We start from the raw sequence: 13599 nt of genomic DNA, 5'->3' as shown, positions 1-13599 counted from the left end.
CAGTGATGATGAGCATTTTTTCTTATGTTTGTTGGCCTCATATATGTCTTCTTTTGAAAAATGTCTGTTCATGTCCTTTGCCCACTTTTGAATGGGTTTGTTTTTTTCTTGTAAATCTGTTGTAGTTCTTTGTAGATTCTGGATTAGCCCTTTTTCAGATGGGTAGATTGCAAAAATTTTTTTCCCATTCTGTTGGCTGCTGGCTCACTCGAATGATTGTTTCTTTTGCTGTGCAGAAGCTCTGGAGTTTAATTAGATCCCATTGTTGCACTCTTAATGTCCAATTTTGGCAAAATAAAAGACTAGTTCCTCTGGTGCTCCAAATTAGCCCCAGCAGCTGATGTGAAATGCTGCTTGATGATAGGAGACTCCCAGAATCCTACTCCGGTGGTCTGGAGCCTCTGGGGCTGGCTCAGGACTTCCTCACTACACATCTCTTCTAGCCAAAGCATTTACCCAGGGCCACCTATGCTGGTCACAAACATGAAGGACGCTCAAAGGTGGTGGCCCTGCCACTGCCCAGAGTTGGGAAAATGCCTTCCATTATCCCTGACCATGGATTAAGGGGTCTCAGATCCAGAGAACCCTGAGTCTGGGCTGGACTTGCCTGCAAGGATGTGCAGAGGGAATGTCTCAGCCTTTCTGGCTTCAGAGGCTGTAGTGTCTCCACCAACCATCTTTTCCAAATCTGCCTCTGGGACCCAGAGATATCAGACTTCGGCTGATGGAATATGACAGAAGTGCCAACAGCAAATTGGCAGGGAGCCTGCAGGGCATCGGGGAGGGTGGAAAGGTACTGCCGCTGCAGAGGCAGGGGCACACAGATCCCATCCTGGGAGGCAGGGCCGTGGTGTGGAAAGAGTGTGGTCTATGGAGAGACAGACCTCACTGGATCCTGGCTCTGCAGCCTGGGGTTAGTAAGTCTCTGCCTTGGGAATAATAACACCCACCTCAGAAGGATGATGTGGAAGCCGTGCCCAGCCTCCAGAGCCTGGCCCATGGAAGGTGATTCATAAACATCAGCTTCCATTTCCCCTGCCTGGTACTCTGGGCCTGAAGTACAGGACAGGCCATGGGGGTGAGGCTCTGTAGATGGAGAGAAGGAGCAGAGCAGTGGCCAAGGCTGGGAGGCTTCTGATACCTTGTTAGGACCCTCAGGTGCCACAGGGAACCCACCGCTCTCCTCAGCCCGAGGTGTCCTGAGGGTGCCAACTTCCATGTCTACAGCCGGCTTGACCCCCAGCAGCCTCTGGTAGTGCCCCTGCTGAGCTGCTTTGTCTGGCTTGGCCTGCTGTGGTCACCCTCCAGCAGGTGTCCCAAGGACCAGCTCCCTTTGGTACCTGCAGGGACAGCCTGGAATCAGAGACTCACGGGGAGGGAAGATAGGCCATCAGCTTGTGCTGAGTATGAATGGGCGCCAAGCACCTTCATGAAAGCAATCCAGTCTCTGGTCACTGGCACTGGGAGAGATGCCAGAAAGGACCAGTAAGTCCTTTCCATGGGAGTAAGTGGAAGAGAGAAGGGATCTCTCCCAAGGGGCACTTCTCAAGCATCACAGATTTCCTCTCCTCCACTCCCACAGTCCTTCAACCACAGCCCCCTCTATCTTTAGATGCCTTCCTTTCCCCGCCCTGGCCCCGTAGCCCCACCCCAAGCTCCCTCTTGCACAAAGCACTCCTGCTTAGTGAAGTTGCCCAGTTGCTTATAGTGCTGTTTTGGGCCAGTCTCTGTCTCCAACCCAAGATATGCCCCAGCATCTCCATCTCACCTTTGGATTGACCCACTGACATTCTTGATCCTGCTGGTAAAATAAATGGATCAGTTCCTGCTATATAGTACAGAGGCCACTCGGCATCAGGATCCCAGGGCCTCATGAAGGGTCCATGTAGCAGTCCTCTTCCACATTGACCCTGTGGTGGCCTCTTCTTGGAAGCTTTCAGGTAGGAGAAGCAGGCAGGTGACAGCACTGCCAAGGATGAACTCCTGTCCAGACTTGTGAGCCAGAGCCCTGCACCCACTCTCCTCCCCTAGCCCCCTAAAAGGCAGACAATACACAGGGTGTCCTTGAGGTCTAGCCCCAGGGTGGCTGTAGATAGGCTGAGGCTCTGATCCTCAGTTTTTTCATCTATATAAAGGCTATAACAACAATCCTTCACTCCCAGCACTGTTCTTAGTTAATGTGTATGAAAATGCTTTGTAAACTGTAAAGCAACAGGTAGGCACCCATCAGAAGAAAAATATACCCTATCACTTCCTCCACTGGTGACCCTGGTAGACATTAATAATTGATCAAACCATTATTTCCCTCTGTATCAGGGCAGAACCACAGTGTCCCCCAAATCACAGTTTAGGCTGATGGTTCCCAGCTCTGGCTGCTCATTAGAACCCCTTTGCTGACTTTCAGAAGTTACCAGTTAATGCTTAGGCCCTACTTCCTGTGCATAGCCTTACATAATTGGTTTGGAGTAGAGGCTTGGACATCAGTATTTTTCTAAGTTGCTGGATTATTTTTCAGCCTGTGTAAAGGACTGCTACTCTTAGCAGCCATAACCAAATTACCATGTAGATTCACATGATGGCCACCTTGCCTGCTAGTCATTGTCATTATTTCCTTTCCCCAGAGCCCTCACTTGCTTCCAAAATTGTCCATCCCTGCCCTCTCATGCTGGAACCTGTCAAGCTGATAGCTCAGGCCCCTGCCATGGGCCAGTGCTGGGCTTCTGAGTCTGCTGCAGGAGGCTCCAGTCTCCAGCACTTTGTTTTGTGGCTTTAGAAAACAAGCCAGAATAACCCTGTCCACTCAGGAGAACTGTGAGCCCTGGGGCATAAAGGGAGTTCTTCCCTTCCTCCTTAAATCTGTGTGATAAACCAGCAGCATCTAGAGAAGCCTCCACCTCCACATTTGAGAATCTAGCCATTTCATTTAGCCTCTCAACTGGAAAGTTCTTTCTGCTATCCAACCTCAGTCCTTACTGTTGCAAAGCCGGGAGGCTAACAAAGGCAGCAGGTGTGCATGGTGCCTGCACTGAGGAAATGGCAATGTCTGTGCCCAGTACCGAACACACACACACACACACACACACACACACACACACACACGCTTCACCTTATCAACCAAGGGAGCAAATGTGTTGTTGAGTCTTGTTCCACTCACTCACCTGCTAGATGGCGATGCTGACAGGTTGATAACAGCCAGGAGTCTCTGGCTCCGACTACCTCCTGGGTGGGGGCTTTTGAGCCTTGCCCTAAGCTCCAGTCCCTACTCTAAACGTCCTAGATGTCAACCCAGACCATCCGTCCCTTCCTCTGGACCCTGTGCCTTCCTTTGCCATCAGACTTGCTCTTCTTGACCCAAACCCTTATCCTCTGATCCCCCTCCAGCCCAGCACCATCCCCAGGCCTCCCTTCTCCTCTGTGAAACTGAAACCCTCTTCCTTCCCCCAGACAATGCCATTAGTGTGGCTACCCTGGGACTAGATCGCTGCCTAGTCACTGCAAAGGTGTTAGCTTCCCATCTGCCTACAAATGCCCTACGCCTCCTACACCACCCCTGCCAGACACAGATGACACAGAGCTGGCCTGGGGAATCTGTCTGTTCACAACCCTCATGAGACAGGACTGGCCATCACCATAGTGGTTCTGGAAGGTGGGACAGGAGAATGTCTGGGGCAGTGCCAACTGCATAGTTACTGAAATTCATAGCCCACCCCCAACCCTTGGTGGGACCCCCCAGCTCACTTCTCCCTACTCCAGCCCCAACTTCCAAGACTTGTTACTTACCTTTCCATCAGAGAGGCCCAGAGTGTAGGACTCCCACCTGCTGACCCCCCAGGAGGCCAGGCCTCTGAGCAGTGAGGAAGAGCAAATACTTGTGCACGAAGCCCACCTTGTGAAGAGGAAAGGTGCAGTCCCAGAAACAGGCACGGTCAGGTCAGGAACACAACCATTTCTGTCACTGGACACAGTGTGTGTGTGTCTGTCTGCTGAAGCCTGCAGCCAGTACATGCACATGCTTTCTGGGCTTCTCCTTTCCTCCCTCCTGCCCCTCCTCCTAGACTCTGCTCCACACCCCATTTGCCTCCTGAAAATTTAACACAGATGTATAGGCTGCATGGGCAGTGCACAATGATGTATGCGCGCGTGTGTGTGCGTGTGTGTGTGTGTGTGCTTCGTGTGTTCATGAATGTGTATGGTGCATGCTCAAGGGAGTGAATTGAGGTACAAGTGTGTAATTTGAATACGCAGAGACCAAGCCATCAGATTGTGCTATTTATTGAGGATGCAACAGAAGAAGGCTGTTAAGAATGAAGGAAAAGTGAACAGTGCATGCTCTTCTCTGCTTCTGGGTGCAGGTGGAGAAAAAGGCCTTGAATTGCACTTGGTCCCACTCAGATCTGAGACTGAGCTGGATGTGGGGGTGGGGACTGGACCACTCTTGGTTGTTTGTCCTTCAGTCCTTTTTTTCTTGAACACAGAGCCAGCTGCTAGCAGAAGCAGAAGCTGTGCTAGGCCCCAGTGTGTGCAGGGTCTCGGTGGGAGACCCAGGGAGCTCAGCAGAATAGTTAGCAACTGAGCCAGAGGCTGGGCAGAGGAGGAAAGCTGGGAGCCGGGGCCTGGGCTGGTGGTGTAGCCCTGGGACCACAGCCAAGGAGTAAATAGGGAGTGTACAGGGAGGAATCTCATCAAGCTTGGTCATCCAGGCCTTCCCAGGCTCAGGAAGACACAGGCTGGGAGAAGTGGGTGGCCAAGGCCAGTGCCAGGTGTATGGGAGCAGGACCAGCAGAGTGCAGATGGAGCTGATAGTGGGCTGTAGGAAGTACAGTGTGGGAGCCGGAGCCGGGTCACGGGATGAGGCGGAGGCTGGGGCATAACTCTCTACCGACTGGCTTTCTTGGAGGGGGCGCTCAGGCTGGAACCCTTCCCCAGGGTGTCTTTGTAATCACTGGTACTGCCCCAGCTCCTGCCCTCCCCGCCTCGCACGCTGCACACTCCAGAGATGCAGCTGCTGCTGTTGGCCACGTAGCCACCGCTGACCGTGCTGGGCCGGAAGCCATAGCCACTGCCGCCGCTGGTGCTGCTGACGATGGCTGCAGAGGGGGCCGAGGCCAACACCCACTCAGGCCAAGAGCTGGGGAGGCCTCCTTTCCCAGGCAGACGGGGCTCTTTTTGGAGTAGTTGAAGGGGGAGGCGCACAACTGCTCCCTCCCCCTGGGGAGAATATACCAAAGACAGCTTCCCTCATGCTCTGTCCTTGGCTTGCTTGGCTTATACCCAATCTGGCTGAGTCTTACCCCATTAATGCCCAGAGGCCCAACTCCTTTGTCCAGGTACCAATACCCCCACCTGTCCTCCTGAACACCCACCCAGTGCCCTTTCTATTAGCCTTTGTGCTAAACTTTGCAGCCTCCAACCTCTTTCTCCCGCTAGCTGTCCCAGAGCAGGCATCTTTCAGAAGCTCTGGGTTAACTCTTTTAGTCCTGCTAAGCAATGCAGTGATCTGATACTGCCAGCCTGACCCCTGAGACCTCTCATTCTCTCATTCCCTCAGCCCTCCCTGCTTCCCAAGCCCAGGTCTGATTGCAGTTTGCAAACCTGTCTCCCTAGGCCTCACACAGACCCATGCATCATTTTTCTGCAACATGACCTTTGTTTCCCCATGACAATAGCTTTCCCTTGCTGACATCCCTGGGAACAGAAAGTCAGAGGGATAAAGATGAAGGAGGCCAGGGCTGGGAGTCAGGAGAGCCGATTCTGGCCATGGCTCTGCCATCTGGCTTTGTGATCTCAGGAAACTGTTTCCCTTGCTGGTTCTTAGATCCCTCATCTACACACATAGGGTGTCACTAAGGTCTTTTCCAGTCTGCATTTTGAAATTTTGGGTCAAAGTATACAAATACTTACAGATGCTGACAGGGGAGGGAAATTCTCCTGACATCCTGTTAAGGAGAGAAATCAAATAAGAGAGAGGTTATCCAGCTCACAGTCTCTTCAAAGCTTCTGCCACCATCAGCCTGATGTGGATTTTTGAATCCTAGAGGCACCTGTGCAAATCCCAGAGCTTCTTTGATGCAAGCAGAGCCTGAGAAGTTTTGGAGGCCACCCCCGAATCTTTGGGGTAACCAGACAACAACCCTGGTCAAACAATAGTTTACAAGAGGTGCACACATGGGGGCAGTGCAGCTGCCTCCCACACGCCAGCCTGCCCATCCCTGGAGAGCCCTGGGGAAGCTGGGGTGGCTGTTGTACATGGAAAGATCAGGAGGAGCAAATAAGAATGCCTAATAGAGTGATGAGGTTTTGCAGGGAGCAGGGCAGTGGATGTTTCCAGCATGCCTGTGAAGAATGACTGAATTGCATAGCATACGACATCTCACAGTGCCTGCCATGAAGCAGCTCTCACCGTCTGTTATGAGTGGATATTCATGTCCACTCATGGCAGTATTATTAATTACTATCACTGTTTCTATCCTCACCATCCCATTACTCCCTAAGAACTCATCTCTTCCAGATTATGTTAGGCTTTCTCCTTCGGGGTCTTCCCTCATCCCTGGGGCCCTCCTGCCTGGGAACACCCCGCCCACCTGCACTCCTCGCTTTCCAGCAGTTTGCGGTAGGTGGCGATCTCCATGTCCAGGGCCAGCTTCAGGCTCATGAGCTCCTGGTACTCGCGCAGCATCCGCGCCAGCTCCTCCTTGGCCTGGTGCAGGGCGCCCTCCAGCTCATCCAGCTTGGCCCGGGCATCCTTCAGGGCGCTGTCCCCCCGCTGCTCCGCATCAGCGATGGCCGTCTCCAGGTTGGAAGCCTAAGGAAGGAATTGGTGAAGTCGGAAAACTAGGAGGAGCCACTGCAGCCATCCACATCCAAATCCCTCTGGGTCCTTAGAGTGGGGCGGAGTGGCCCACCCCCACCCTACACACCACCACATTTCTCTTACAGCCGGAGCCCCTTCTGGGGGTGGCGTGTCCCTCCTTAGCTCTAGCCCCATTCTGTGATAGATGTGTGGGTAATGGAAATGACTCAGCCCTGCCCTTCTGAACTCCACTTTAGTTCAGTGTAAAGACATGTATTCAGCCATAGTGTGCCAAGGGCACAAAATGAGTGAGAGCAAGATTGGCTTTCTGCTCTTGAGCATAGGGCTGGGAGGAGAGATGATTGAATATGCTGCAGCACGTGCAATGGCAGCAGCTGCCCAGGAGCATGACGCCACAGACGAGGGGGACAGGGAAAGACACACCCCAGGAGCAACTGTTATTTGGCAAGCACTGGTGTATGCCAGCACCAGCTCAATACTACACATACTGTTGACATAACTTAACTCATTTAGTCCTTGCAACACCCTGCGAAGTAAGCGGAAGTAACCTGTCCAAAGTCACAAAGCAACTATTGAAGCCCATGAGAGAATAGAAGGAGCACTGGGCTAGGAGGCCAGAGACCTTGGTCCAGATCACAGCTCTGCCACTTACCAGCTGTGTAACCCCCTTATCCTCTCTGAGCCTCAGTTTCCTCATCTATATCAACAAGGAGGGCAGCTGTTGCCTCTCAGGGTGTTGGTGAGGATGACATGTGACAGAACAGTAGGCACCACTGCCATTGTTATCATATATGTACATGTTGTGTCTCACCTACAAGCGGAGGTTGCCTCCTATATTCCTGGGAGCAGTCCCTTGTCAATCCTTAGCAAGGCACCTTAATGGGTGCTCCCTGAGCCCATGTCTGTATCTCAATCATGAACTCCACAGATGCTTATCAAGCTGTGACTGTGTGCCAGGCACTTTGCTAGATGCTAGGGAAACAGGGCACCAAGCTTCGAGGCCAAGGTCCTTGGAGTGAGTAGGAGGTGAGTAGGCCCAGGGATGTCCTGCTCCAGGCGTTTGAGGCAGTGACCTCATTGGCCTCCTCTCTTCTCCCAAGGCAGCAATCTGGGAGGCCAATGTTCTCAGCAGCTCATCTCCCGTCCACTCATGCTCCCTTGCACTTGACCACAGGCCAAGGCCAAGATGCCCTCACCTGCTTCTTCACATTCTCGATCTCTGAGCGGATTCTCTGGATGAGCCGAGTGAGCTCCGAGATTTCATTCTTGGTGTTTTTGAGGTCATCCCCATGCCGGCCAGCCGCCAGCTGCAGCTCCTGGAACTGGGGACCCCAAAGCACAGAGCCATGAGCATGTTGTGGGAGTGCATGTATCTCGGAGGAAGAACACAACAGACTTACCGGGATGCTACATCTATTCTGGGTGCGATCAGGCCCCATCCGCTGCCCGCTGGTGTCACCCTCCCTGGCCCAGCCTCAGCCCAGCTCACCTTGGTCTGGTACAGGGCCTCGGCCTCAGCCTTGCTCTTCAGGGCGATCTCCTCGTACTGGGCGCGGACCTCGTCGATGATGCTGTCCAGGTCCAGGTTCCGGTTGTTGTCCATGGACAGGATGACAGACATGTCGCTGATGTGGGACTGGATTTGAGCGATCTCCTGAAGGGAACACAGGGATGGTCTCTTGGCTCAACCACCGTCGGAGCCCAACCACCTCCCCGACACAAGATGAGCAAATGCTGGTGATGCCAGCTTGGAGGCTTGAACCTGGGGCTTTTGCCTTCCGGGGCTGTTTGTTTGGGGCAAAGCAAGCTCCCTACTGGGCCCAGACAGATTCCCATTGCCATAGCAAGGACCTGGCCCATTCCCTTTCTGCTTGGAGGGCAGAGACTGGGGCTGATGTGAGAGATGGACGGCTAACTGAGGGGTCTCACTGAGGGCTGGGGCCTCCATGTCTCTTGCAGCCCTTAGAATAGAATTTAACCCACTAGCCTCCCCCAGATGAATGGAGTGGACAGACAGACTTACAGCTTCAAAGAGACACCTGAAGAACTTGATCTCCTGGTTTATGGATTCCACCTTGGCCTGCAGCTCCACCTTATTGGCATAAGCCGCGTCCACATCCTGAAAGATGCCACCACAATCCTCTGTCACGGCTGGTACAGCCAAGAAACCAGCACCCATACCTGCCTGGGTTCCTTGTGTGGGGAAAGAATCACTCTCTTCTCTTCACTTTGCTATGGGAAAGGAGATAAAGGTGCAAAGGCCCAGCCCACTTCACCCTGAGAATCTGTTCCTGCAGCAGGAATGAAGTGCCTGTGGTGTCTTTGCTGGGTCCCGGGGCTGCAGGGGAGACCCTCAGTGGTGTCCTCTGTTATTCTTCTCCGTGTTCAAACCACAGCCACATTGGACATGCAGTCAGGTGTCCTCTCACTAGCACCCTCCCTGCCTTTTCATTCCTTTCCCTGTATTGCCTTTCATCAAGCTTTTCTCTGCCTTCACCTCACTACCCTTGAATCAGTTCACCTCAGGGGTCTAGCAGAGCACCTTGGCAGGCTCCGCTCCCCCAGGTCCCAGGCCAGCCCCAGACTCAAGGCCTGCCTTCCCCTCACCTTCTTGAGCAGCACAAACTCATTCTCTGCCGCTGTCCGCTTGTTGATTTCCTCCTCATACCTGTGGGAATGCAAGGGCTTGTCGGTTCATACCTCTCACTGAAAGCCCTTGCTTGTACAGGGTAGAGCTTGAGCAAGGAGCAGTGTGCTCATCAGGAGATAACAGGTGCTGGGGGCAACAGAGTACTGGGCAGAGGTGAGTGGGGGAAGGCTTCCTAGAGGAGGGAACATGCTAACCAGTAAGAATGAGACTATTGAAGATCTAGCTTAGCAAATGAGGAAGGAGCACATGAAGCGAATGTCCTCTGGGACTCTTGGAGGAAGCAAGAGAGTGAACCCACTCTCCCCAAATTTGAGTACAGCTTTACAAATGACCAACTGCTCCAATCTGTGTTTCCTCAGTGACCCCTGAGAGCAGTCTTGGAGCCAGATGCACCTAACTGTCCTCTTACATGAGAGAAGAACATGAGGGGTTTCCCCAGGCATCCCCTAAACCCAGAGCCAGAGATTGCCCTCTGCCCACTGCCCAGCTCACCAGACATTTGTCCTAAGAGTCGGGCCAGAGGCTGGAGGAACAGAGAGCAAGTTCCAGAGTGCTGTTGGGGTGGTTCTGCTTGGTATGACCACGAACAATGCCCCCCACCGACCTCCAAAACGTTGAAGCTGGGTGACTGCCAGGGGTCCCTCGGAGGGACAGGGCAGTTGTCCAGCTACCAGGGGGCTCCTCCTGCTCACCTCTTCTTGTAGTCCTCCACCACGTCCCGCACATTCCTCAGCTCTGAGTCCAGCCTCACCCTGTCCCCGGACAGCGTCTCCAGCTGCTTCCGCAGGTTGCTGATGTAGCCCTCGAAGATGGGCTCCAGGTTGTTCTTGCAGTTGTTCAGGTCCAGCTGCTGCAGCAGCTCCCACTTGGTCTCCAGCACCTGGTTCTGCTGCTCCAGGAACCGCACCTGGAGCCCAAATCCCGGAAACTGCTGAACCCCCGCAGCAATAGTCACACGTGTCTCTCACAGGGCACTGTGCTAAGCCTCTACCTGCGTTTTCTCCTCACTAGAGCAGAATGAGGTGGGAAAATAATTACCCTCTGTGGTGGAGAGAAAATGGAGACACAGAGCAGCTTAGCCTCTTTCCAAGGCCCAACAGTTTAAGAAGCAGTGGAGCCCAGAACTAAACCTAGACACGTGTCCCTGTAACCCATGCACCCAATCACCCAGCACCCACCATGGCCGACCAGCTCAGGGCATGGGTGTAACTGAAAATACCAGCAGAGAAGCCAAGATGGGTCCATCGATTTGGACAGTTGACCAACCTGAAGAACAAAGTCTGCTCTTCATTTCCAGGCATGTCAGAGCTCAGTAAGCCTTGGGCCAAGGACTTCTAGGTATTTTAAATGCCTGCAGCAGGCCCCAGCTTTATCTTTGCTTATAGCTTCTCCTCTCCCTCCTTGGTCCTGCTCCCCAGAACCATCTTCTCTACAACAAGCAAGGTACATGGAGCACGATGGACGGATGGAGCTCCTGGTCCCATTGCAGCCCCTCACTGAGCCAGGAAACTGACCAGGAGATCTCCATACACACATCTTGTTCGATTTGCGGGGGGAGGCACAGTTTTTAAAATGTAACTTCCCTTAATCTACATGAGTACAGCTACTGCTTGAATAAGGTTGTCTTCCCCCAAATCAGAAACACAAGACATGGGAAAACTACCTAGGATTCGGTGTTGAGATAGACATATTCCCCCAAAATTTTTCTCTAGACCATCATCCAACATTTGGTCTGGTTTAACCAATGCTGAATTTTTCACATGATCTACGAGGCTGAGCATTAACCACAGACTAAACCCTGCATGTGAGATACCACGATACACATCTGCACTACTGAACACATCTGGGTTGCCAAAAGGATTTACCCATCTTCTCTGGCTGCCTGAGGTTAAGGGACTGAGCTTCTTGGGAGACTGAAATGATTTGGGAACTGTCCAAGCCTTTCAGCCTCCCTTCCCTCATGTTCATCTTTCTTCCCATATCTCCAGACTTTATCCCTGTGTAGGTTCTGACCAGCTGAGCCAAGAGTCAGTCCACTCCCATCCCCCAGACCCCACTTCAGAACACTTTGATCTTCCAGATATGAAAAGGCTTAGAAGCATAAGAAGCCACAGAGCCAGTCCTAGCCCCTGAGGCTGAGCCAAGGGCAGCAGGGACTCCTCCAGACAGGAAGCCTGAACTGCAGGAGCTGGCTGAGCTCTGATGGCCAGATGACCATCTCAACCACAGGTTTTTGTCCTGGGTGGACCCGCCCTTGGTGCCTGACTGTCACAGAGTCAACGCAGCCCTCCAGCCTCCTCCTCTGGGTCTGGAGGCAAGAGGCTGAGGGTCCAGCCTCACCGAAAGGAGACTTGACCAGAAGGAAGTACAGAGAAGACAAATGGCCTTGGGAATGGCATTTACCTCCATGCCTTCAGTAACTCATAAAATAGGGGTAATCATTTCTTCTCTGCCAGAAGTTGGGGGCCTATCTGGACTATGTCATCTCATCAGGTCTCCAGACACCTTTTATTCCTCCCCCGAACATCCCTCCCCCACCTTCCAGAGATAAGAAATGAGAGTCACAATCATGATGATTTTTGGAGTATTTAGTGTGTGCCAAGCTTGTGACAAGATCTCCACCTGCATTTTCTCTTATAAACCTGACAACAACCCCAAGACGTAGGTAATTATCTCCATTTTAGAGATGAGGAAATGTAGGTACAGACAGGCAAATAACCTTCCCAGAGCCATGTAGCTGGCCAGCGGTGATGCAAAAGGGCAGTGGATTCCTCTTCCCTTGTGCCCTCTTCTGCCTCTAGAGAAAGTCCTTAACCGACTGGAGCAAATGCCCATGGCAGACACCCATGAACTAGAGGGCTTGGGGCAGCCCCTCCCTGAGGCTCCTGATCTGTCGGGCAAATAACTAGTGGGCAGGACAGCATCCCATGAGAGGAGGACAGCCTTCCCTGCTTGCTCTGGGCCAGGATCTCTCACACAGGCCTTTTCTGAACATGGCCTGCATACTCTTCAGGCCTCACAATGGCACCAAACTAGCCCTCGAGAGGAAGGACCACATCTCTTGCTGGGATCCCTGAGAAGCCTCTGCCAGTAGAAATTGACCTGCCTCTGTTTTCTTTCTGGAAAGACAACACAGAGAACCTTATACAGGTCACCCTGATGATGGGATGTACCTCCCTTGTCCATAGTAAAGGCCTCCTCACATCTGACCTCAACCTCTCCTGCTGTAACAAATGTTATGTTCCAAGAAGAGAAGAGGAAGGCTGCTCGCGGGTTCCCCAGGTCCTAGCAGACCCACCTTGTCGATGAAGGAGGCGAACTTGTTGTTCAACGCCTTGATCTGTTCTCGCTCCTGGGCACGCACTTTCTGGATCTCGGGGTCCAGCTCCACATTGAGGGGAGCCAAGAGGCTCTCGTTGACGGTGACCTGGTGGATGCCTCCAGGTGGGCATACAGTTGGGCACACAGGCCCCAGGCCCACACTGCCAAACATGCTGCCAGCAAAGCCGCTGGCCCGGCCCCGGCCAAATCCATAGCCTCCACTCTTCCCGCTGCCACTGGTCACATTGAAAGAGATGCTCCGGGGACCCCCCATGCTATAGAGGCTCCGGCTGCCAAAGCCCCCACTGAGCCCTTTGCCCCCTGCCCGGAAGGAGGATGAGCTGCCCCCCGAGAGCACAGCCGAGCAGCCGCTGAAGCCCCCCTTTGTAGCAGCTCCTGACTTGCAGCTGAATTGGCGGCTCATGGTGCTGGTGGAGACAAAGCTCAGATGCAGAAGGGAGAAAGGCAAAATCCCACAAAGGTTCTGCTGGTTGCAGTGAGGACTGGCAGGTGCCTTTATATGTGCTTGGCACTGGGGCTTGTGGATGGGCAGTCAAGAGCTTAATTCGTGGGTTTGGTTTGCCTGGGAGCAAGAAGTCATTTTCTCTATGCTGAGCCAGAGATCAAGCCCTCCCCACCTCTGAAACAACATGAAACCTTCAAATTGCTGGGTAATTTGAAGCTTTGCTCATGTAATTTGGGTCTTATCTAATTAACCTGCTGTTATAAGGTAATTTGCCCCAGGCCCCAGCCTCTTCAGGGGGATGTCACTGGCACTGCACCATCCCTATCCTGATTAATCTTCTCTGGGTTGTTG

General features: G+C 52.9%; 1 protein-coding gene across 1 annotated transcript; it reads right to left on the bottom strand.

The window, feature by feature from the left end:
• Positions 1 to 4256: 4256 nt before the first annotated feature.
• Positions 4257 to 13275, bottom strand: KRT71 (keratin 71). The gene is made up of 9 exons (XM_035256691.3): positions 12760 to 13275; positions 10154 to 10368; positions 9419 to 9479; positions 8835 to 8930; positions 8301 to 8465; positions 8008 to 8133; positions 6582 to 6802; positions 5902 to 5936; positions 4257 to 5087 (listed from the first exon to the last, which is right to left on the bottom strand). Exons 1-9 carry the CDS (start codon positions 13204 to 13206, stop codon positions 4876 to 4878), a joined length of 1578 nt encoding a protein of 525 aa, XP_035112582.1. The 5' UTR covers positions 13207 to 13275; the 3' UTR covers positions 4257 to 4875.
• Positions 13276 to 13599: the final 324 nt, after the last annotated feature.

The sequence above is a fragment of the Callithrix jacchus genome, chromosome 9 (assembly GCF_049354715.1).
Source record: "Callithrix jacchus isolate 240 chromosome 9, calJac240_pri, whole genome shotgun sequence".
NCBI classification, from domain to species: Eukaryota; Metazoa; Chordata; class Mammalia; order Primates; family Cebidae; genus Callithrix; species Callithrix jacchus.
This window is presented reverse-complemented; position numbering and strand designations above follow the sequence as displayed.

Coding starts and splice junctions, on each gene's coding strand:
- KRT71 (XM_035256691.3), bottom strand. CDS start 13,206: ATGAGCCGCCAATTCAGCTGCAAGTCAGGAGCTGCTACAAAGGGGGGC. Junction 10,369..12,759: donor TCGCCTCCTTCATCGACAAG/GTGGGTCTGCTA, acceptor TTTGGGCTCCAG/GTGCGGTTCCTGGAGCAGCA. Junction 5,937..6,581: donor CTGGAAAGCGAGGAGTGCAG/GTGGGCGGGGTG, acceptor TCTCCTTAACAG/GATGTCAGGAGAATTTCCCT.